Raw genomic sequence first — 17900 nt, 5'->3', positions numbered from 1 at the left:
CCATATGGCAGGAGCTACTGTGGGTAAAAAGGGAAATAACTCAAAGAAAAGCACCATTCAACTCCAAAGACTATTTATCTCATTTTTTTGCGAGTCATCACACTTCTAATTTCATTACCTAGTCTTATAAACAACTCAATGCTCGGTAGTATCTTAGATAAAGCTTGGAGTAAATTCACTGACAGTATAGTGAATATGAAAAGGAAGAACATAGGTTGAATTCTAAATGCAGCAAGAAGCCACTGAAAGACTCTGATCTGAGAAACACACCCAAAATAACCATAGTTGTGCTTTAGGAAGATTAATATTGTTTCAGTATATAGAGTAGAATAGGAGAGGAAGACTAGAAAGGACAAAAACATTATTAGTATAGTACAGTTTAAGCAGTGAAGGCTATAACTGAGGAGAATAGGCAGCAAGGAACACAGCACAGGGTTACAAGCATGGACTTTAGAACCACACTGCCTGTTCCAAATCTAAGCTCTGTCCCTTGCTACTAATGGCTTTAGACAAGATTTTCACTCTGGGCCTTAGCTTCCTTCTCTAAAAAAAGGGAACATCAATAGTACTTATTCTTCACTGGGTTAGGTTTATAAAAGTTCCTGGCTAATAGTATTATTATGGGGATAAGACATAAAGACTCACAAACAAGCTGGATGGGAAACTGAGTAAAAATACAGGGATAAATACAAGTGCGAGTTTTTATTTTTTTATTTTATTTTTTTTTTTTAATTTTTATTTTTATTTTTTTTTTTTTGATAGTCACAGAGAGAGAGAGAGGCAGAGACACAGGCAGAGGGAGAAGCAGGCTCCATGCACCGGGAGCCCGACGTGGGATTCAATCCCGGGTCTCCAGGATCGCGCCCTGGGCCAAAGGCAGGCGCCAAACCGCTGCGCCACCCAGGGATCCCAAGTGCGAGTTTTTAATGGGGTAATTTGAAGAAAGTTTTTAAAAAGATACTAAATGGGCAAGTTGGCAATATTTATCACTAGGCAATGCAGCAATGTTTTCAAATAGTGGAAGACCAGGAGCAATCTAGGTATCTATTCAATGGATGGTATATTATTGTTCATCCATATAACACAATACTTTCAGCCGTGAAGAAGAATCAGATCAATCTAAATATGGTAACACAGAACTATTCCCAAAATACATTTTTAGTTTAAAAAAAAAAAAAGGATAGGTGCAGAAAGAATACTTTATATTGTACTCTAATTGCTTAAAAATAAAGATAACATGCATCTATATGCATATATATGCAAACTCTATTTCTGGAAAGATACACCAGAAACACTAACAGATGATACTTCTGGGGAGAGTCTAGGCAAATAGGGATCTAGGGCAGAAGGGACACTCTGTCCCCTTTGTATACTATTTGATTTTACCATATTTATGTAGAGTTCTTTAGTTAAAAAATTCATGAAAAATATGAGGGGATAGGATGGGATGAGTTCAATAACAGGAAATCATCTTTACATATTTAGCTGAGCATAACTTTTATGTGTTCTACAAGTTTGCGCTGTATAGATAACTAGTAACAGTCTAATGATCTGAGGGTTCAAAACCACTAAAGACTTCTTTTAAAAAGGCCTTAAAAATAGTTTAGGGAGAAAAAAACAAAGTGCTTCTTAAAAAGTATAGAGGCTATTAAAAGTTAGGCTGCATTTCAACATTCTAAATTTATATGCCAGTTTGTGGTATGAAACTGAGCATTTTTTTCCATGTTCTAGTTAATAGGTCCCTAGGACAGCCCACAAGAGCCTACTCTACCAACAATAATAACTATAGTACTGTAGTAATAGTATTACAGAGTCAACCATTTTAGAGCCTTGGACAAGGTGACCTCTGCCTCCTTTTTTTTTTTTTTTTTTAATTTTTATTTATTTATGATAGTCACAGAGAGAAAGAGAGGCAGAGGCATAGGCAGAGAGAGAAGCAGCCTCTGCCTCCTTCTGGAAACACTCTCTTCTCGTCTTCTGTGAAATCAAGTAGTCCTGGTTTTCCTCTTAATTTACTGACCTCCTTTGCTTGCTTCTCCTTTCCCTCTCACCTTCAAGTCACAGTCTTCTGCCCTTATTTTTCTTTAATCCTCCTTGGTGATCTCATCCAGCCCAGAGGCTTTTAAATACCATCTGTATGCTAATAATTCCAAAACTTGCATTTTGAGCCACTACCTTTCCCTTGAGTTTAATTTATATATGAAGATTGTCACCCTATATCCTCACTTGGAGGTCAAGTAGGCATCTCATGCTTAACATAATCAAAACAGAACTCTAGATTTACCCCCACAATCCTTCTCCTTCCAGTGTGTCCCATCTCATTTTATGACACCATTATCCATCCAATTACTTAAGACAAAAGCATACGAGTCATCTTGATTCCTCTCTTTCCTTCATATCTCACAATAAACTCTGTTAATGCTACTTTCAAAATATGTCTCATATTAAATCACTTCTCACCACCTATACCACTGTACTCTAGTCCGAACTGCCATCATCCTTTGAGAAGACTACAGCAAGTCTTCCAAATGGCTTTTATGCTTCACTTCTACCGATTCTCATACTCCATTCTCCATCCAGTAGGTACAAAGAGCTTTAAAAAAAATGTAAATCACTGGGCCATCTGGGTGGCTCAGTTGGTTTAGCATCTGATTCTTGATTTCAGCTCAGGTCGTGATCTCAAATTCGTGAGATGAGCCCCTTGTTGGGCTCCATGCTTAGTGGGGAGTCTACCTGAGATTCTTTCCCTCTGTCCCTCCCCTCACTTGTGCACATCCATGTGCAGTCTCTCTCAAATCAATAAACAAATCTTTAAAAGAATGTCTGTCATTGACTTAAGTTTTGCTTAGCCTAATACTGTCTAGCTCCATCCATGTTGTTGCAAATGCCAAGGTTTCATTCTTTTTGTTATGGCTGAGTAATATCTCAGTGTCGTGTGTGTGTGTGTATGCACGTGCACACACACACAGGGCACACTGGGCTATTAAGTAACTTAGGGATACACAAATACCATATGATTTCACTCATATATGGAATTTAAGAAACAAACAAGCAAAGGGGAAAAAAGAAAGAGAGAGGGGCAAACCAAGAACACTCTTAACTACTGAGAACAAACTGATGGTAGAGGGAGGTGGGTGGAGGGATTGGGGAGGTAAGGGTTGGAGATTAAAGAAGGCACTTGTGATGAGCACCGGGTGAGGTACAGAAGTGTTGAATCACCTGAAACTAATATTATACTGTATTTTAACTAACTAGAATGTAAATAAAAACATCTTAAAAATATAAATTACATCATATTGCTCCCCTGCTTAAAACTGTCCAGTAGGGCAGCCGGGGTGGCTCAGCAGTTTAGCACCACCTTTGGCCCCGGGGTGTGATCCTGGAGTCCCAGGATCGAGTCCCACTTCAGGCTCCTTGCATGGAGCCTGCTTCTCCCTCTGCCTGTGTCTCTGCCACTCTCTCTCTCTCTGTCTCTCTCTCTCTCTCTCTCTCTCTGTCTCTCATGAATGAATAAATAAAATCTTAAAAAAAAAAACTGTCCAATAGCTCCCTTCACCATTAGAATAAAGAAAGGTCACAAGTTCAGTTTCAGACATGCTGAACTTGAGGGGGTATAAGGATGTAAGTTGAGACATCAAGAGACCAAGTATATGGCCCTCAAGAAAGATTTGGGCAGAAGAAGTTACAAAGTGGCCTTATTTATGGGCATATGGATAGAAATTGAAAACCAAGGATTTGGAAGAGAATACTTAAAATTTAAGTTGAAATAAAGAAGGGTGGCAGCATAGGATTAAGACTTGAGAACTCACGTTAAGGCCTGGGAGAAAATGAAGAGTTGACAAAGAAGACTGAGTGTGAGAGACTAGACTCACAAAAAAGAAAACTAGACCTAATATTTCGGAAGCTGAGGAAAAAGGAGGTTTTAAAATGAAGAGAAGAAGGGCACCTGGGTGGCTCAGACGGTTAAGCAGCCAACTCTTGATTTTGGCTCAGGCCATAATCTCAGGGTCGTGGGATAGAGCCCCGTGTAGAGGCCCACTCAGCAGGGAACCTGCTTCTCTCCCTCTCTCTCCTTCTCCCTCTACCCCTCCTCCCCTTGCTTGCATGCTTGTTCTCTCTAAAATAAATAAACAAAACTTTAATAAAATAAAACGAAGAGAGATCAAGTAAGATGGTGATTGAAAAACATCATTTGGTTTGACAACACATGTCATTTGTGAAATTAGCAAAACCAACTTCAAAGAGGTGATGAGGAGGTATGGCGATGAGACAGCAACTCTAGCCAATGTCTTCACAAAGCTAGCTATAAAAGGAAAAGGAGAGAGTAGAAGAGATAAAACCTAAAGCTCAAAGACTATAGGAATGACTTGATGGAGAGAAAAAGGGTGAAGACACAGGACAGAGAAATTATAATAATGTAAATTTTCTGAATAGGCAGGAAGGCATAGAACCAAGGCACAGACAGAAGAATGCTACAACTATTTCTGATAATATTCAACATAAAATATACTTGGGATAAAAAAAATATTTAGAAAAGCCATACAAAAATTATATGTGCTAAGGGCACCTGGGTGGCTCAGTTGGTTAAGTGTCTGTCTGCCTTCAGCTCAGTTCCTGCTGGTCCTGGGATCCAGCCCCACATCAGGCTCCCTCCTCAGTGGGGAAACTGCCCTCCCCTCCCAACTCATGCATACTCTCTCCCTCTAATAAATAAATAAAATCTTTTAAAGAAATTGTATGTGCTAAATTCCTTAGTTAAAAAAAAGTATTTTAGACTATGTAATGTAAAATAAGTCTCTTGCATGAATAACTGCAGATGTTGATAATTACTCAGTCAATAAACATTTACTAAAAGCCTACTAAAAGTTGGACAGCGTTCTAGTCTCTGTAGAATATGGTAAAGAAAAAACATTATTTTTGTCTTTAAGAAACCCATACTTTTTTTTTAAATGACTTTATTACATTTACTAAAAGCCTACTAAAAGTTGGACAGCGTTCTAGTCTCTGTAGAATATGGTAAAGAAAAAACATTATTTTTGTCTTTAAGAAACCCATACTTTTTTTTTAAATGACTTTATTTATTTATTCATGAGAGACACACACACAGAGGCAGAGACACAGACCGAGGGAGAAGCAGGCTCCATGCGGGGAGCCCGATGTGGGACTTGATCCCAGGACCCTGGGATCACGCCCTGAGCCAAAAGCAGACGCTCGACCACGAGCCACCCAGGTACCCCAAAGAACGCACACTTAGTAAGTAGATAAGTTGAGAAACAAACAATTGCAATTCAGTATATCTAAGTACTATGACCATTCGTGTATATGTACACAAAGAACAGTGGTGGCACATAGAAGAAGTAGAAGAGCATAGGCTTTGAAGTCCAACAGACTGGTCTGAATCTGAACTCTGACATTAATTAGCTATAGAACTTTAGGCAAGTAATGTAGTTTCTCATTAAGCCTCAGTTCCTCATCAGAGAAGAGGATGCAAAAGTTACTTACCTCACAAGGTTATGAGGAGAAAGAAGTTAATGGTTGTAAAACACCTTGAACAGGGCCAGATACATTGTAACTAATCTGTACAAGTAACCATTAAAAGAGAGAATTTTATTTTTTTTTTGAAGATTTTTATTTCTTTATTCATGAGAGACACAGAGACATAGGCAGAGGGAGAAGCAGACTCCCCATGGGAAGCCTGATGCAGCACTTGATCCCAGGACCCCGGGATCACGACCTGAGCCAAAGGCAGATGCTCAACTACTGAGCCACTCAGGTAGGTGCCCCTAAAAGAAAGAATTTTAAAAAGCCGTGTAAAGTATACTTGAGTCTTAGAAGACAATTAGAATAATGGAACTCTAGAGGGAAGAAAATAAGATGTATGGAATCAGGACATGATGTGGGATTGCAGTACATTACAAGTTTGATTTTTTTTTTTTTAAGATTTTATTCATTTACTCATGAGAGACACAGAGAGAGTGGTAGAGACACAGGCAGAAGGAGAAGCAGGCTCCATGCAGGGAGCCTGATGCGGGACTCGATCCCTGGACTCTGAGATCACAACTTGAGCCAAAGGCAGACTCTAAACTGCTGAGCCACCCAGGCGTCCCCAGTTTGATGGTTCTTCAAAGAGTTAAGCATAATATTACCATAAGACCCCACAATTCCCCTCTGAGGTATATACCCTAAAGCAGTAAAAACAGATGCTCAAACAAGTGCATGTCTGTGTGCTTATTTAATCTCTCTCCTTGTTCTAAGAATTTAAGTTACTAGCTACAAATACTTCTATATAGTTGAAATATAAAATGAAAACATCAAAGGTCAGCATGGAGAGGTAAAAAGGACAAAGAGAAGAACTAAGGTAAAGAGGAGAAATATGTAATTGACTAGATAAGGAATGAGCAAAAGGAAGGAATCTACTGTGACTCCCAGGTTTCTAGCTTGAGTTACTAAATTGATGAGTTAGCCATGAAGCTCAGTTGGGATAAGGAGCAAAGAAGGAAGCACAGGTTTGACAGGAAAGATGATGAAATTATTTTTGGACATGTTGAATTTAGTGTACTCTTCAGTAATTTAAGTAGTAATGTCTAATAGCTATTGGCAAACAAACTATGAAAATAGGTCTGGGCTCGAGACAGATTTAGGCACTGTTGGGAGGTTAATAATATCACCCAGGGAAAATCTAAGAGTAGGAAGGGAAAACAAATAAACAGGTATTTATTCTCAGATACTAAGACTAAGGGGCAGATAAAGGAAAACTAATGAGAAGTTCAAGATCTAAAAGGATAACTAAGAGCTCTCCAGGAATAGAGAGACTGTCTAATTATGATGTATTCCTAGGCTCTAGTCCAGGAGGTAGTCAAAATAAAAATCTAGAGAAGTTGGGTAGGATAATATCTAATGGATTTAGCAATTAGGAAGTTATTACCTTAACAAGAGCACTTGAGTGGAATGAAGAAGGCAGAAGTAAGACTGCAATAGATTGAAGAGGAAAAAAAAGAAATTAAAATAAATAACAGTCTATTTTTTCTGCAAGCTTGGCTGTGAATGAAAGAAATAAAATAAGACATCAGCTAGAAGAAAATCGAAAAGGTAATTCATATAATAAATTGAGGAGAAACAGATTCTTCCTGGTGAAATAAGAGAAAATAAAAATGAGTGTTTATGAGTAAAACATTTAAATATAGAACAGTTTTAATAGAATCTCAAGTTGCTGCTAGTAATACGTAATTACTTACATAGTATTAAATAAAACATAATTCGGGGATCCCTGGGTGGCTCAGCGGCTTAGCGCCTGCCTTTGGCCCAGGGCGCGATCCTGGAGTCCCAGGATAGAGTCCTGCATCGGGCTCCCGGCATAGAGCCTGCTTCTCCCTCTCTGCCTGTGTTTCTGCCTCTTTCTTTCTCTCTATCATGAATAAATAAAATCTTTAAAAATAAAATAAATATAAATAAATAAATAAATAAATAAAACATAGTTCATTGATTCTTTTTTTTTTTTTTTTTTTTATGATAGTCACACACACAGAGAGAGAGAGAGGCAGAGACACAGGCAGGCTCCATGCACCGGGAGCCCGATGTGGGATTCGATCCCGGGTTTCCAGGATCGCGCCCTGGGCCAAAGGCAGGCGCTAAACCGCTGCGCCACCCAGGGATCCCAATAAGTAAATAAATAAAACATAATTCACTGATAAAGAACTAAGAGAGAAGCAAAATAACAAAATGTTGATAAACGGCAGCCCTGGTGGCCCAGCAGTTTAGCGCCACCTTCAGCCAGGGGTGTGATCCTGGAGACGGAAGATAGAGTCCCATGTCAGGAGCCTGCTTCTCCCTCTCTGCCTCTCAATCTCTCAATTTCTCAATCAATCTCTCATGAATAAATAAATAAAATCTTTTAAAAAAATGTTGATACAGTAGTCTTTATGGGGAATTAGTATGGATGACTTTCAAGTTCTCACTCAATGTTTTTCAAATTTTAATAATGAATTTGTATTTCTTTTATTGTGGTGGTGGTAAGAAGCGGAAGACAATACACTGTACGAAAATTAATGATTATTTCAAAGGCAGAAAAGATTTAAAAGATTCTAACTCAAAGAAGATAGACCACAGAAGGGAGGAAATATAAGCAGGCTGAAAGCAGGAAAGAAACAGAAGGAAAAGGGGCACTTGAGTGACTTAGTCAGTTAAGTGTCTGCCTTAGGCTCAGGTCATGATCCCAAGGTCCTGGGATCAAGCCCTGCATCGGGTTCCTTGCTCCATGGGGTGCCTGCTTTTCCCTCTGCCTCCCTGCTGCTCCCCCTGCTTACATGCTCGTTCTCTCTGTCAAATAAATAAATAAAATCTATTTATTTTAGAAAAAATAAAACCAACACAGATATAACATCTTCATTGCACACAGCATAAAGGAGTACAAACACTGTTGAAAACATAGTAAAAGACAAGGACAACAGGACTGAGAAAGGCAAGTAAGAATAAATGACCTCTGAAAACCATAGAACATTGTTGAAAGAATTAAAGATCTAGATAAATGAAAAACATCCCATGTTCAGGGATTAGAAGACAACATTACTAAGATGGTAATATCCCCCAAACTGATGTACAGATTCAATGTAAATCCCTATAAGAAGCTCTGAGTTCATACAAACTGACAGACCGGTCCTCGAATTTATATGGAATTGCTAGGGACCTAGAATAGCCAAAACAATCCTGGAAAAGAATAAAATAGGAAGAAAAACACTTTCTGATTTCAAAACTTGCTACAAAGCAACAGTATGGGAGACAGTGTGGTACTGGCACATGGACAGACATACAGATCAATAGAATAGAATCAAGAGTCCTGAAGTAAACCTGAATGTTTATGGTCAACTAAGTTTTGACAAGAATGTGAAGGCTATTCCATGGAGAAAGAACAGTCTAACAAATGGTGCTGGGACAATAGGGCAGACAGTTGAGATAACCCTTACCCACACCAAACATAAAAACTAATTCAAAAAGAATCAAAGACATGTAAAAGTAAAACAATAAAACTCTTAGAAAAGAAACACAGGGACAAGTTTTCATGACCTTAGATTTGGCAAGAGTTTTAGATATGATAAATTGGACTTCACCAAAATTTAAAATTTTTGTGCTTCAAACAACACAATTAAGTGAAAAGGCAACACAGAACATGAAGAACACTTGCAAATCATGTATCTTATAAAGAACTTGTATCTAGAATATGTAAAGAGTTCTTAAATTCAATAGTAAAAAGACAACTCAAAAAAAGAGCAGGGCAAACAAACAATTTGACTAGCTCAATTCGTAGAGCATTTGATTCTTGATCAGGGTCATGAGTTCGAGCCCCACACTGGGTGGAGAGTTTACTTTTAAAAATATAGATAAAATGGGGCAGCCTGGGTGGCTCAACGGTTTAGCACTGCCTTCAGCCCAGGGTGTGATCCTGGAGACCCGGGATCAAGTATCATGTCCGGCTCCCTGCATGGAGTCTTGCTTCTCCCTCTGCCTGTGCCTCTGCCTCTGTCTATCTCTGTGTCTCTCATGAAAAAAATAAATAAAATATTTTAAAAATATATATAGATAAATTAATTAAATGGGGCAAAGTAGCTAAAAGACATTTCTCCAAAGAAGACATATAATTAGTTAACAGGCACGTGAAAAGATGCTCTATGTCAATTACACCTCAAAAAAGTTGGAAGAGAAAAAAAAAAAGTTGGAAGAGAAAGAAAAAAAATGCTTGACATCATGAGTCATCAGAGAAATGCAAATCAAAAACCACAATGAGATGCCACTTTATACACACACTAGGATGGTTAGAATTAAAAAGTCAGATGGATAATAACAAATGTTAAAGAGAGTATATATATGAAATTGGAACCCCATTCAGTGCTGGTAGGAATGTAAAATTCCAGCCACTTTGGAAAAGTTTGACAGTTCCTCAAATGAATAAACCTAGAGCACAGGGATCCCTGGGTGGCGCAGCGGTTTGGCGCCTGCCTTTGGCCCAGGGCGCGATCCTGGAGACCCGGGATCGAATCCCACGTCAGGCTCCCGGTGCATGGAGCCTGCTTCTCCCTCTACCTATGTCTCTGCCTCTCTCTCTCTCTCTCTCTGTATGACTCTCATAAATAAATAATAAAAAAAAAAAATTAAAAAAAAAAAAAACCTAGAGCACAGAGTTACCATATGACCTAACAATTTCATTCCTAGGTATATACCTAAGAGAAATGAAAACACATTTCATTAGAAACCTCTATGCAATTTATGGCCGCATTATTCATAATAGCCAAAAAGTAGAAACAGTCTAAATGTTCATCAATGGACAAATGAATACACAAAATGTAGTATATCTATACAATGGAACATTATTTAGCCATAAAAAGGAATGAAGTATTGATATCTGCCACTTTAACATGGATGAACTTTGAAACCATGCAAAGTGAAAAAAAAAAAAAGGTAGTCACAAAAGATTCCGTTCATATGAGAAAGTCCATAATAGGGAAATCTATAGAGACAAAAGGTAGATTAGTGGTTCCTTAGGGGTGGGATGGGGATGGGGTAGGTAATGGAAGCAGGAGGATAAGACAGTAAAGCTAAAAGCCATGGGGTTTCTTCTTGAGGTGATAAAAATGCTCTAAAATTGACTGTGATAATAACTGCATATCTCTGACTATACTATAAACCACTGGTTTTTAAATGGTGAATTTATATGGTGAATTGTATGGCATGTGAATTCTATCTCAAGCAATTAAAAACATAAATGGAAATGTTAAGAAAAAGTTTAAAAGGATTAACTACTCATACTAAAGAAAATAAACCAAAAATGGAATTGCAAGATATTAAGGAAATAACTACAACAGGAAGCCCATAACTTACAGAACATAACTAAAGCAGTATTCAAAGAAATCTTATAATTTAATTACTTAGAAAGAATGAAAAGAACAATAAATATCCAGAATGAGAAGATAGAAAAATAAAAGGATTTCTTTATTTGAGAGAGAGGGTGAGTAGGAGGGAGAGAAGGAGAGAATCTCAGGCAGACTCCTGCTGAGACTGGAGCCAGATGCAGGGCTCGATCTCACTACCCTGAGATTTCAACCTCAGCTAAAACCAAGAGTCAGATGCTCAACCAACTGCACCACCCAGGCGTCCCAAATTTTACTAAAAAATCTTAATAAAATGGGAATAGTGGACTACTTTAACATGATAAAGTATGTACACTTCATTTTTTAAATAAATTTATTTTTTATTGGTGTTCAATTTACCAACATACAGAATAACACCCAGTGCTCATCCCATCAAGTGCCCCCCTCAGTGCCCGTCACCCATTCACCCCCACCCCCCACCCTCCTCCCCTTCCACCACCCCTAGTTCGTTTCCCAGAGTTGGGAGTCTTTATGTTCTGTCTCCCTTTCTGATATTTCCCACACATTTCTTCTCCCTTCCCTTATATTCCCTTTCACTGTTATTTATATTCCCCAAACCAATGAGAACATATAATGTTTGTCCTTCTCCAATTGACTTACTTCACTCAGCAGTATGTACACTTCAATTTAAAGTCAGGTCTAGGGGGATCTATGGGTGGCTCAACGGTCTGGCGCGTGCCTTCGGCCCAGGGCGTGATCCTGGAGTCCCAGGATTGAGTCCCATGTCAGGCTCCCTACATGGAGCCTGCTTCTCCCTCTGTCTGTGTCTGTGTCTCTGCCTCTCTCTCTCTGTGTCTCTCATGAATAAATAAATAAAATTTAAAAAAAATCAGGTCTAATCTTAACAGGAAAGCACAAAAAACATACCATTAAAGTCAGGAATAAGACAAAGATCCACTACTGTCTTACTCTTTAATATTTTTGGAAAGTACTAGCAAAATTAATTGACAAAAGAAAGAAATAAGTATAAAAATTGGAAAGGAGGAGATAAAATTATCTTTATTTGGTAATAATGTGCCATTTAACTGCAAAGCCTTAGAAAAACAACTGGCAAACTATTACAGATAGTATTAGAATTCTAAAGTGGCTAGTTACACAAGAGAAAAGACAAAAAGAAAAGTTAATATTAATAACTCTTAAACAAGAGTTTGAACCTCAAAAAGACATCAAATAGCACTAAATCAATCTATAATGTTCTACCAATAAGACTATCGATAGGATGGGGGAGAGGAAAAAAGCAAGAATATCCAGGAAAACTCTGGAAAGCAGAAGAGAGGATTATAAACAAAGAATGTGGTCATTAAGGTATAAATGGTGAACTGATCCATGGAACAGAATAAAAGTCCTAGTAAGAACCCCACATTATATGTAGGAACTAAGTACATTTATAGACAATATTTCAATGCTGTGGTAACTCAGTAGCCATTTGGAAAAAAGCTGCATTCCTACCTTAATACTTTACATAATTTATATTTTGAATAAATAAGTACATTTAATTTAAAATTATAAAAGTACCAGGAAAAAAAATAAGAATTTTCATTTCATTCAGAAGTAACAGTTAAATAGGGGAGGACTTTCTTAGGACGCAAAAAAGCTAAAATCCACAAAAAGATTGATAATTACAACTACCAAAAATTTTTAAAATTTCTGCTGAAAAAATACAACATAAAGTCAAAAGCGAACTGACAAACTGAAAAGTATCTGTAACATATCAAAGACAACTAATTTCCTTAAAACACAGAGTTCCTATAAAAAATATTAAACATCCCAATAGAATAATGAACAAAAAATATAACCAGAGGAATATAAGCAAATGTTATAAATAAATTGAAAATACAAAGAAAAATATTCCTATTAAATTGGCAATTTAAAAAAGTTTGATAACCCACTCTATTACCAAGGGTATGGGAGGCCAGCACTCCAACACCAACAGTGAAACATAAACTGGTACAACCTCTATGGAAGGCAATTTGACAATATCTGTCAAAACTTAAGTAGTACATAGTCTTTGACCCAGCAATTGCATTTCCAGGAATTTATTCTAAAGACAGACTAACTCATATGCAAAAACATACAGAGGGATACTCATTGAATCATCATTTATATTAGCAAGTCTGTAAACATTTTAAATGCCCATCCAAAGAAATGCTACCATTTTTCTCTACACACACACACACACACACACACACACACACACACACACACAATTGATCACTGGTTGCTTCTAGGGAAAGAAGCCAATTAGCTGAGGTCGAGGTAGAAGGAAAAGTTACCTTTTATCATATGCTCTTCTGTACTATTTGGATTTCATATCATGAACATATATCACAATTCATATTTTAAAATTAAGATTTCAATGCTATTTTTGCCCGGCTTTACCAGTTGTTACATTTTTCCTTCTGTCAGTTTTTCGGTTTTCATTAGCAGCAATGTTTAACTGTTATCTCAAGTAATACATGGTATTTAATCAAACTCACACAGTGAAATTACAATAATAACTTGGATTCTATTATCCCCATGATCTCCTTGTCCCTGAATTCTACCTCTGCATACTTATTCTACAAAAATGTTCCCTGTTCTTTACTGGGTGTATACAGAGATTATGAGTTAGACATCCAGGACCAACAAGCTATAAATTTCTTGGCCTATGGGACAAACACATAATCACTATTGCATTCAGGAGATAGCAAAAAGACAAGAAGCTGCTCAAAGTTTCATAAAATATCATTTGTGCTCTCACCATGAATGCAGAGTCTAATCTACCTTTATGTGTAAGAATTTTATTTTATCCATTTGTCCAGAGTCAATGGGGCTATAGCAGATTGAACCACACTAATCAACCAAATTCACAAGGAACTAATTGCTTACATATTAATGCCAACGTACTCATTTAGAATTTAGAATATATATGCATAAGTACACATGTATATACACATATATACTTTGTGTGTGTGTATCAAGAATAGCAAATCCTTCATTTGAAGGAATCACATATAAACGATAAGTATGCCCAAGAAGAACTTCATGGCACTATGAGTGTGTACAGGGAGAAGAGATAAATCAGAGAAGGTCAAAGGAGGCTTCCCTGAAAACACAGCGTGATTGAGCTAAGTCCCAATGGAAGAGAAACTACAAAAAAAAAAAAAAAAAAAAAAAAGGAACAGAATGAGGAGTAAAAGAGTTATTGTATGATGGGATAATATGTGCAATGACCCTGTGGCAGAAGAGAACATGTTATGTCTAAGGAAGCAGAAAACGATCAAAGAGAAAGACCACGTGATGTAGAATTAACTTGAGAATTAGACAGACAATGTAATACTTTTTAGGCTGTGTTTAAGATTTTTTTGCCTTACTCTAAAAGCAATGAAGAGCTAGTAAAGGGTTGTAAGCAGAGACCAGAATAGATTTGTGCTTACAAAAGAGGAGTGTGCTGTATGCCCTGGAGGGCAAAAGTAGAAACAGGAAGACTGCTTAGAAAGCTACTGCAGGGAAAAAAAAAAAAAAAAAGAAAGCTACTGCAGGGAAAAAAAGAAAGCAAGCTACTGCAGAAAACCTAAGTGAGGGATGATGACAGCATGAACTGGAGTTACAGTAGAAATAAACAGAACTAGGTGATTAACTACACTTGAAATGCAAGGGAGAAGAAAATTTAAGGAGGTTGGCCAAGTTTCAGGTTTGCATAACTGTACAGATAAAGATGCTATTACTAAAGGATATAGAGAACACTCCAGAAAGACCAGGTTGTTTTGTTTCACCAGGGACTAGATAGAGGGTGCACAAAAAAGTAAGAAAGTGTTCTGGATGCTGAGTATCTGAAGTGTTGGTAGAGAAGGATGAAAAAGGAAAATGGAATTAGAGTTCAATGGAAAAAGTTAGCTACAAAAACTTAAAAAAAAAAAAAAAGTTTCTTTAACCTCCATGGTCAGCCATAAAATAGGCCTAGACCTTTCTCTATCTCTCACCATAACCTAAAATCCTTTTAAACACTTCAATACACAACCTTTCAATGGGTGGGGAGGGGGACTTAAAATGCAATGCTGGAGAAAATAATGAATTGGTGTAAAACAATTTCAAACACATTGAGATAGCATAAGTTCTAGATTCTAATAGTGAGGTAATGACAGAGGCCACCTACTTGGAAAGGAAGAATGCAGTGCCAATCAAGGGGAAAGAAAGTGGAAAGAAGAAGCTGATCACTCCATTGCATGAATTTTCACAGCTCAAACAGATTTATCTTTACCTCTGGACAAATGGCTGTTCTTGGCCTTGTGTGCTAAGGAAATGCAGAAATAGCTCCACACCTAAGCCCCACATCAGAAATCATGGCTTCCACTGCCATCAGGTGGTGGCTGTGAGGAAGTGCACCAACCAGGTTCTTGGAGCCTGGGAATGGCTATTATCCAACCCATGGTATAATTAATTTGAGATCAAAGACCTAAAAATTATTAGTAGTAGAGGGCAAACTGGTAATAGTCTTTGGTAAGAGATTTATCTTCAAATCTGTCAATACACCAGAATATAAGTTTTCGCTATTAATTTGGGGTTAAGAAAAAGGATTTCTCCTTTTTTCTTTTTTTAAAGATCACATATTTAGAATACCCAGTCTAATACTATCACCTCAAATCCAACTCCTGGTATATTATATATTTGACTCATTAAAACTGCTTCAATGTCAATTTTAATGTCATGTATAAATGCTTAATGTGCATTTCTAACACATATCGATAACCTCATCGCAAAACAAGTGACTGTCTCATTCAATGTGCAAAATTCCCTTTGTTATCTTCAAATTAATCAAATAAATTTTGATTACTTAGAAGTACAGGCATGGCAGTAAAAGGAATTCAAAAACCATCATGTTCTCAAAACTCATTGGTTAAACAAATACATCACCGATAAAATCAACATTATTCACAAACAATATGGTGAATGATTAACACATCATTCCTGATTGTTCTCTTTAAGGTAAAAATAAACTTGCCCAAATTATTATTTGACATTCTGTGCAATATTTACTTCTCTACCTTCCCCTACTATACTTCACTTACAAATGTATCTTTTAAAAATTGTCTGCACACACACACATCGATTTGTCTTTGTTTTTTAAGGCATCTGAACTCAAGGACAGGAAACTGTAGGCCAAAACGTAAAATAATCACATTGGGTGCTTTTTTCCAATCTTCAACCAGTTGTTTTTACATAGTGGAGACAGCATAATTTTGTCACTAAGTATATTCTTGATCTTCATTTTCTTCCCTTAAAATCCAGATCACGCTATCCATTCTGTCTTTGGACATTCCAAAATATTAGTAATTTAACTAGTTTTTCCTAATTCTCTTGGTTCTGTTTCCCACCCACATCCCAACGCCCCCCTCCCGTCCCCCCACCCCCCACCTCGCGCCTTTCCTCCTCCTTCCTTGTCTCAATGCCTAACTCTTACACACTCGAGGTGGTTTTTACAAAATCACTCTTTGGAATGCTTTTCCCTCTTGCCTCCCCGATCTAGCACCCCTTTAAAAAGAATTTCCCACAGCTAGGAGCCAATGTCTTTCTTTTAAAAGATCAAACTGCGGAAGAGGACGAGACTGGGAACAGAATAGGCGAAACATTTGGGAATGTCAATGAAACAGCGGCCTCTCCTTTGGAAAAAACAAAAAACAAAAAAACACAACTCTCAGCCCAGAGCTTCCAACAAAGCAAAAAAAAATACTTCTTTTCGCTGTGTTTCTGCTCCCTCCCTGGCCTCAAAGGCACCCTTCCTCTCCTGGAAGCCCGTCCCTCTGCTACGCGTGGAGCCTGCCTTTCCTCCTCCCAGGGGAAAAAAAAAAGCTAGGGAGAAAAGGAAAGGTGGCAGCCGCCCTCCCACCGCGCCCGCAACCTGTCAGGACCCGGCCCCACGACTCACCTGGCAGGTGCGGCCGCCCGGAGAGCTGCACGAAGCGGTTGAGCTGGCCAGTCCCCCGACCCCCGCTGCCCCCGCTGCCCCCGCCGGCCCCGCTACCTCCGCCGCCGCCGCCACTGCCCGCGGCGCCTCCTCCCCGCCGCCGGTTCCTGTCCCAGCCCTGGGCGGCCGACATGACCCGCTAACGATTGCCGCAGCCGGGTCCCGGCAGCCCCTGGCCCGGCGGCACTAGCGGAGCCTCCTTCCTGGGCTCCTCAAGAGACCCGGGAGACAGGGGCCGGGGGAGCGCCCTGTCCTCGCCAGTGACCAATGACTGGCTTACTTGGTGACAGGCAGCCAATGGCCAGTCGCCTTGTTGGTAGGTGGAGGGAGGCGGGGAGAGACGTGGTAACCATAGCTATGGCTAAAAAAAAGTGGGGGGAGAGACAGACAGAAGCAGCCACTCGACACACGCATCAACCGCGCTAAACCAGCCCGTGTCGCGGCTCCTGCGGGATCAGGCGGGCCAATCGAAGGCCGAGCGAGGGAGGCCCCTCCTGCGGAACGAGTCCGCGTGACCGCCGGTCCTGCAGGCGCGGGTAGGGTTCGGGAGCCCTTTCCAGAAACACCGGGATCAGAACGAGGAGAAGCACATAATACACATATTTGGGGCAAATACAGTGTTTCGCCGGCTTGGCCGACTGAGAGCCCTTTCCCTGACAGTTGACACACACAAAGGGCTCGGTTGGAGGAGGAAAAAAACTCAAAGGGGGGGGGGGGGGTGTCAAAGCTTAAATGTAAGAGGTATTCCTGGGTTTCGTTTATCTCGTCTTCGAAATGGCTGGCTGAGCTCCTCCCTAATGAAATACAAGCCACTTCCTAAGCAAACAATTTTCAGCTTGGTTAATAAACATGAAAAAAAAAAAAAAGTTCAAGCTCATCAGTGATCACAGAAATACAAGTGGAGACCCCAGTGAGAAACCATTTCTGGCTTATTACGTTGGTAAAGATTTTTAAAATGACACATAGCAGTGAGAAGAGTGCCAAGAAAAAGGTACTTTCATAGATGACCGATGGCTATGAAAATGTTTTTGTTCAAT

The 17900-nt window shown here is 38.9% G+C and overlaps 1 protein-coding gene across 2 annotated transcripts in view; it reads right to left on the bottom strand.

Annotated features, from left to right (window-relative positions):
- The window catches only part of KLHDC10 (kelch domain containing 10), a 61967-nt gene extending 44861 nt beyond the window's left edge, over positions 1-17106 (bottom strand). For both annotated transcript variants that reach the window (XM_041727691.1, XM_041727692.1), the window contains exon 1: positions 16825-17106. In XM_041727691.1, the coding sequence (XP_041583625.1) occupies positions 16825-16996 (172 nt within the window). In that variant the 5' untranslated portion in view covers positions 16997-17106. The remainder of the gene's footprint in view (positions 1-16824) is intronic.
- Between the last annotated feature and the right edge of the window lie 794 nt (positions 17107-17900).

The sequence above is a fragment of the Vulpes lagopus genome, chromosome 13, assembly GCF_018345385.1.
Source record: "Vulpes lagopus strain Blue_001 chromosome 13, ASM1834538v1, whole genome shotgun sequence".
In the NCBI taxonomy this organism is placed as follows: Eukaryota; Metazoa; Chordata; class Mammalia; order Carnivora; family Canidae; genus Vulpes; species Vulpes lagopus.
Note: the sequence above shows the minus strand (reverse complement) of the source record. Positions and strands in the feature narration are given on the sequence as shown.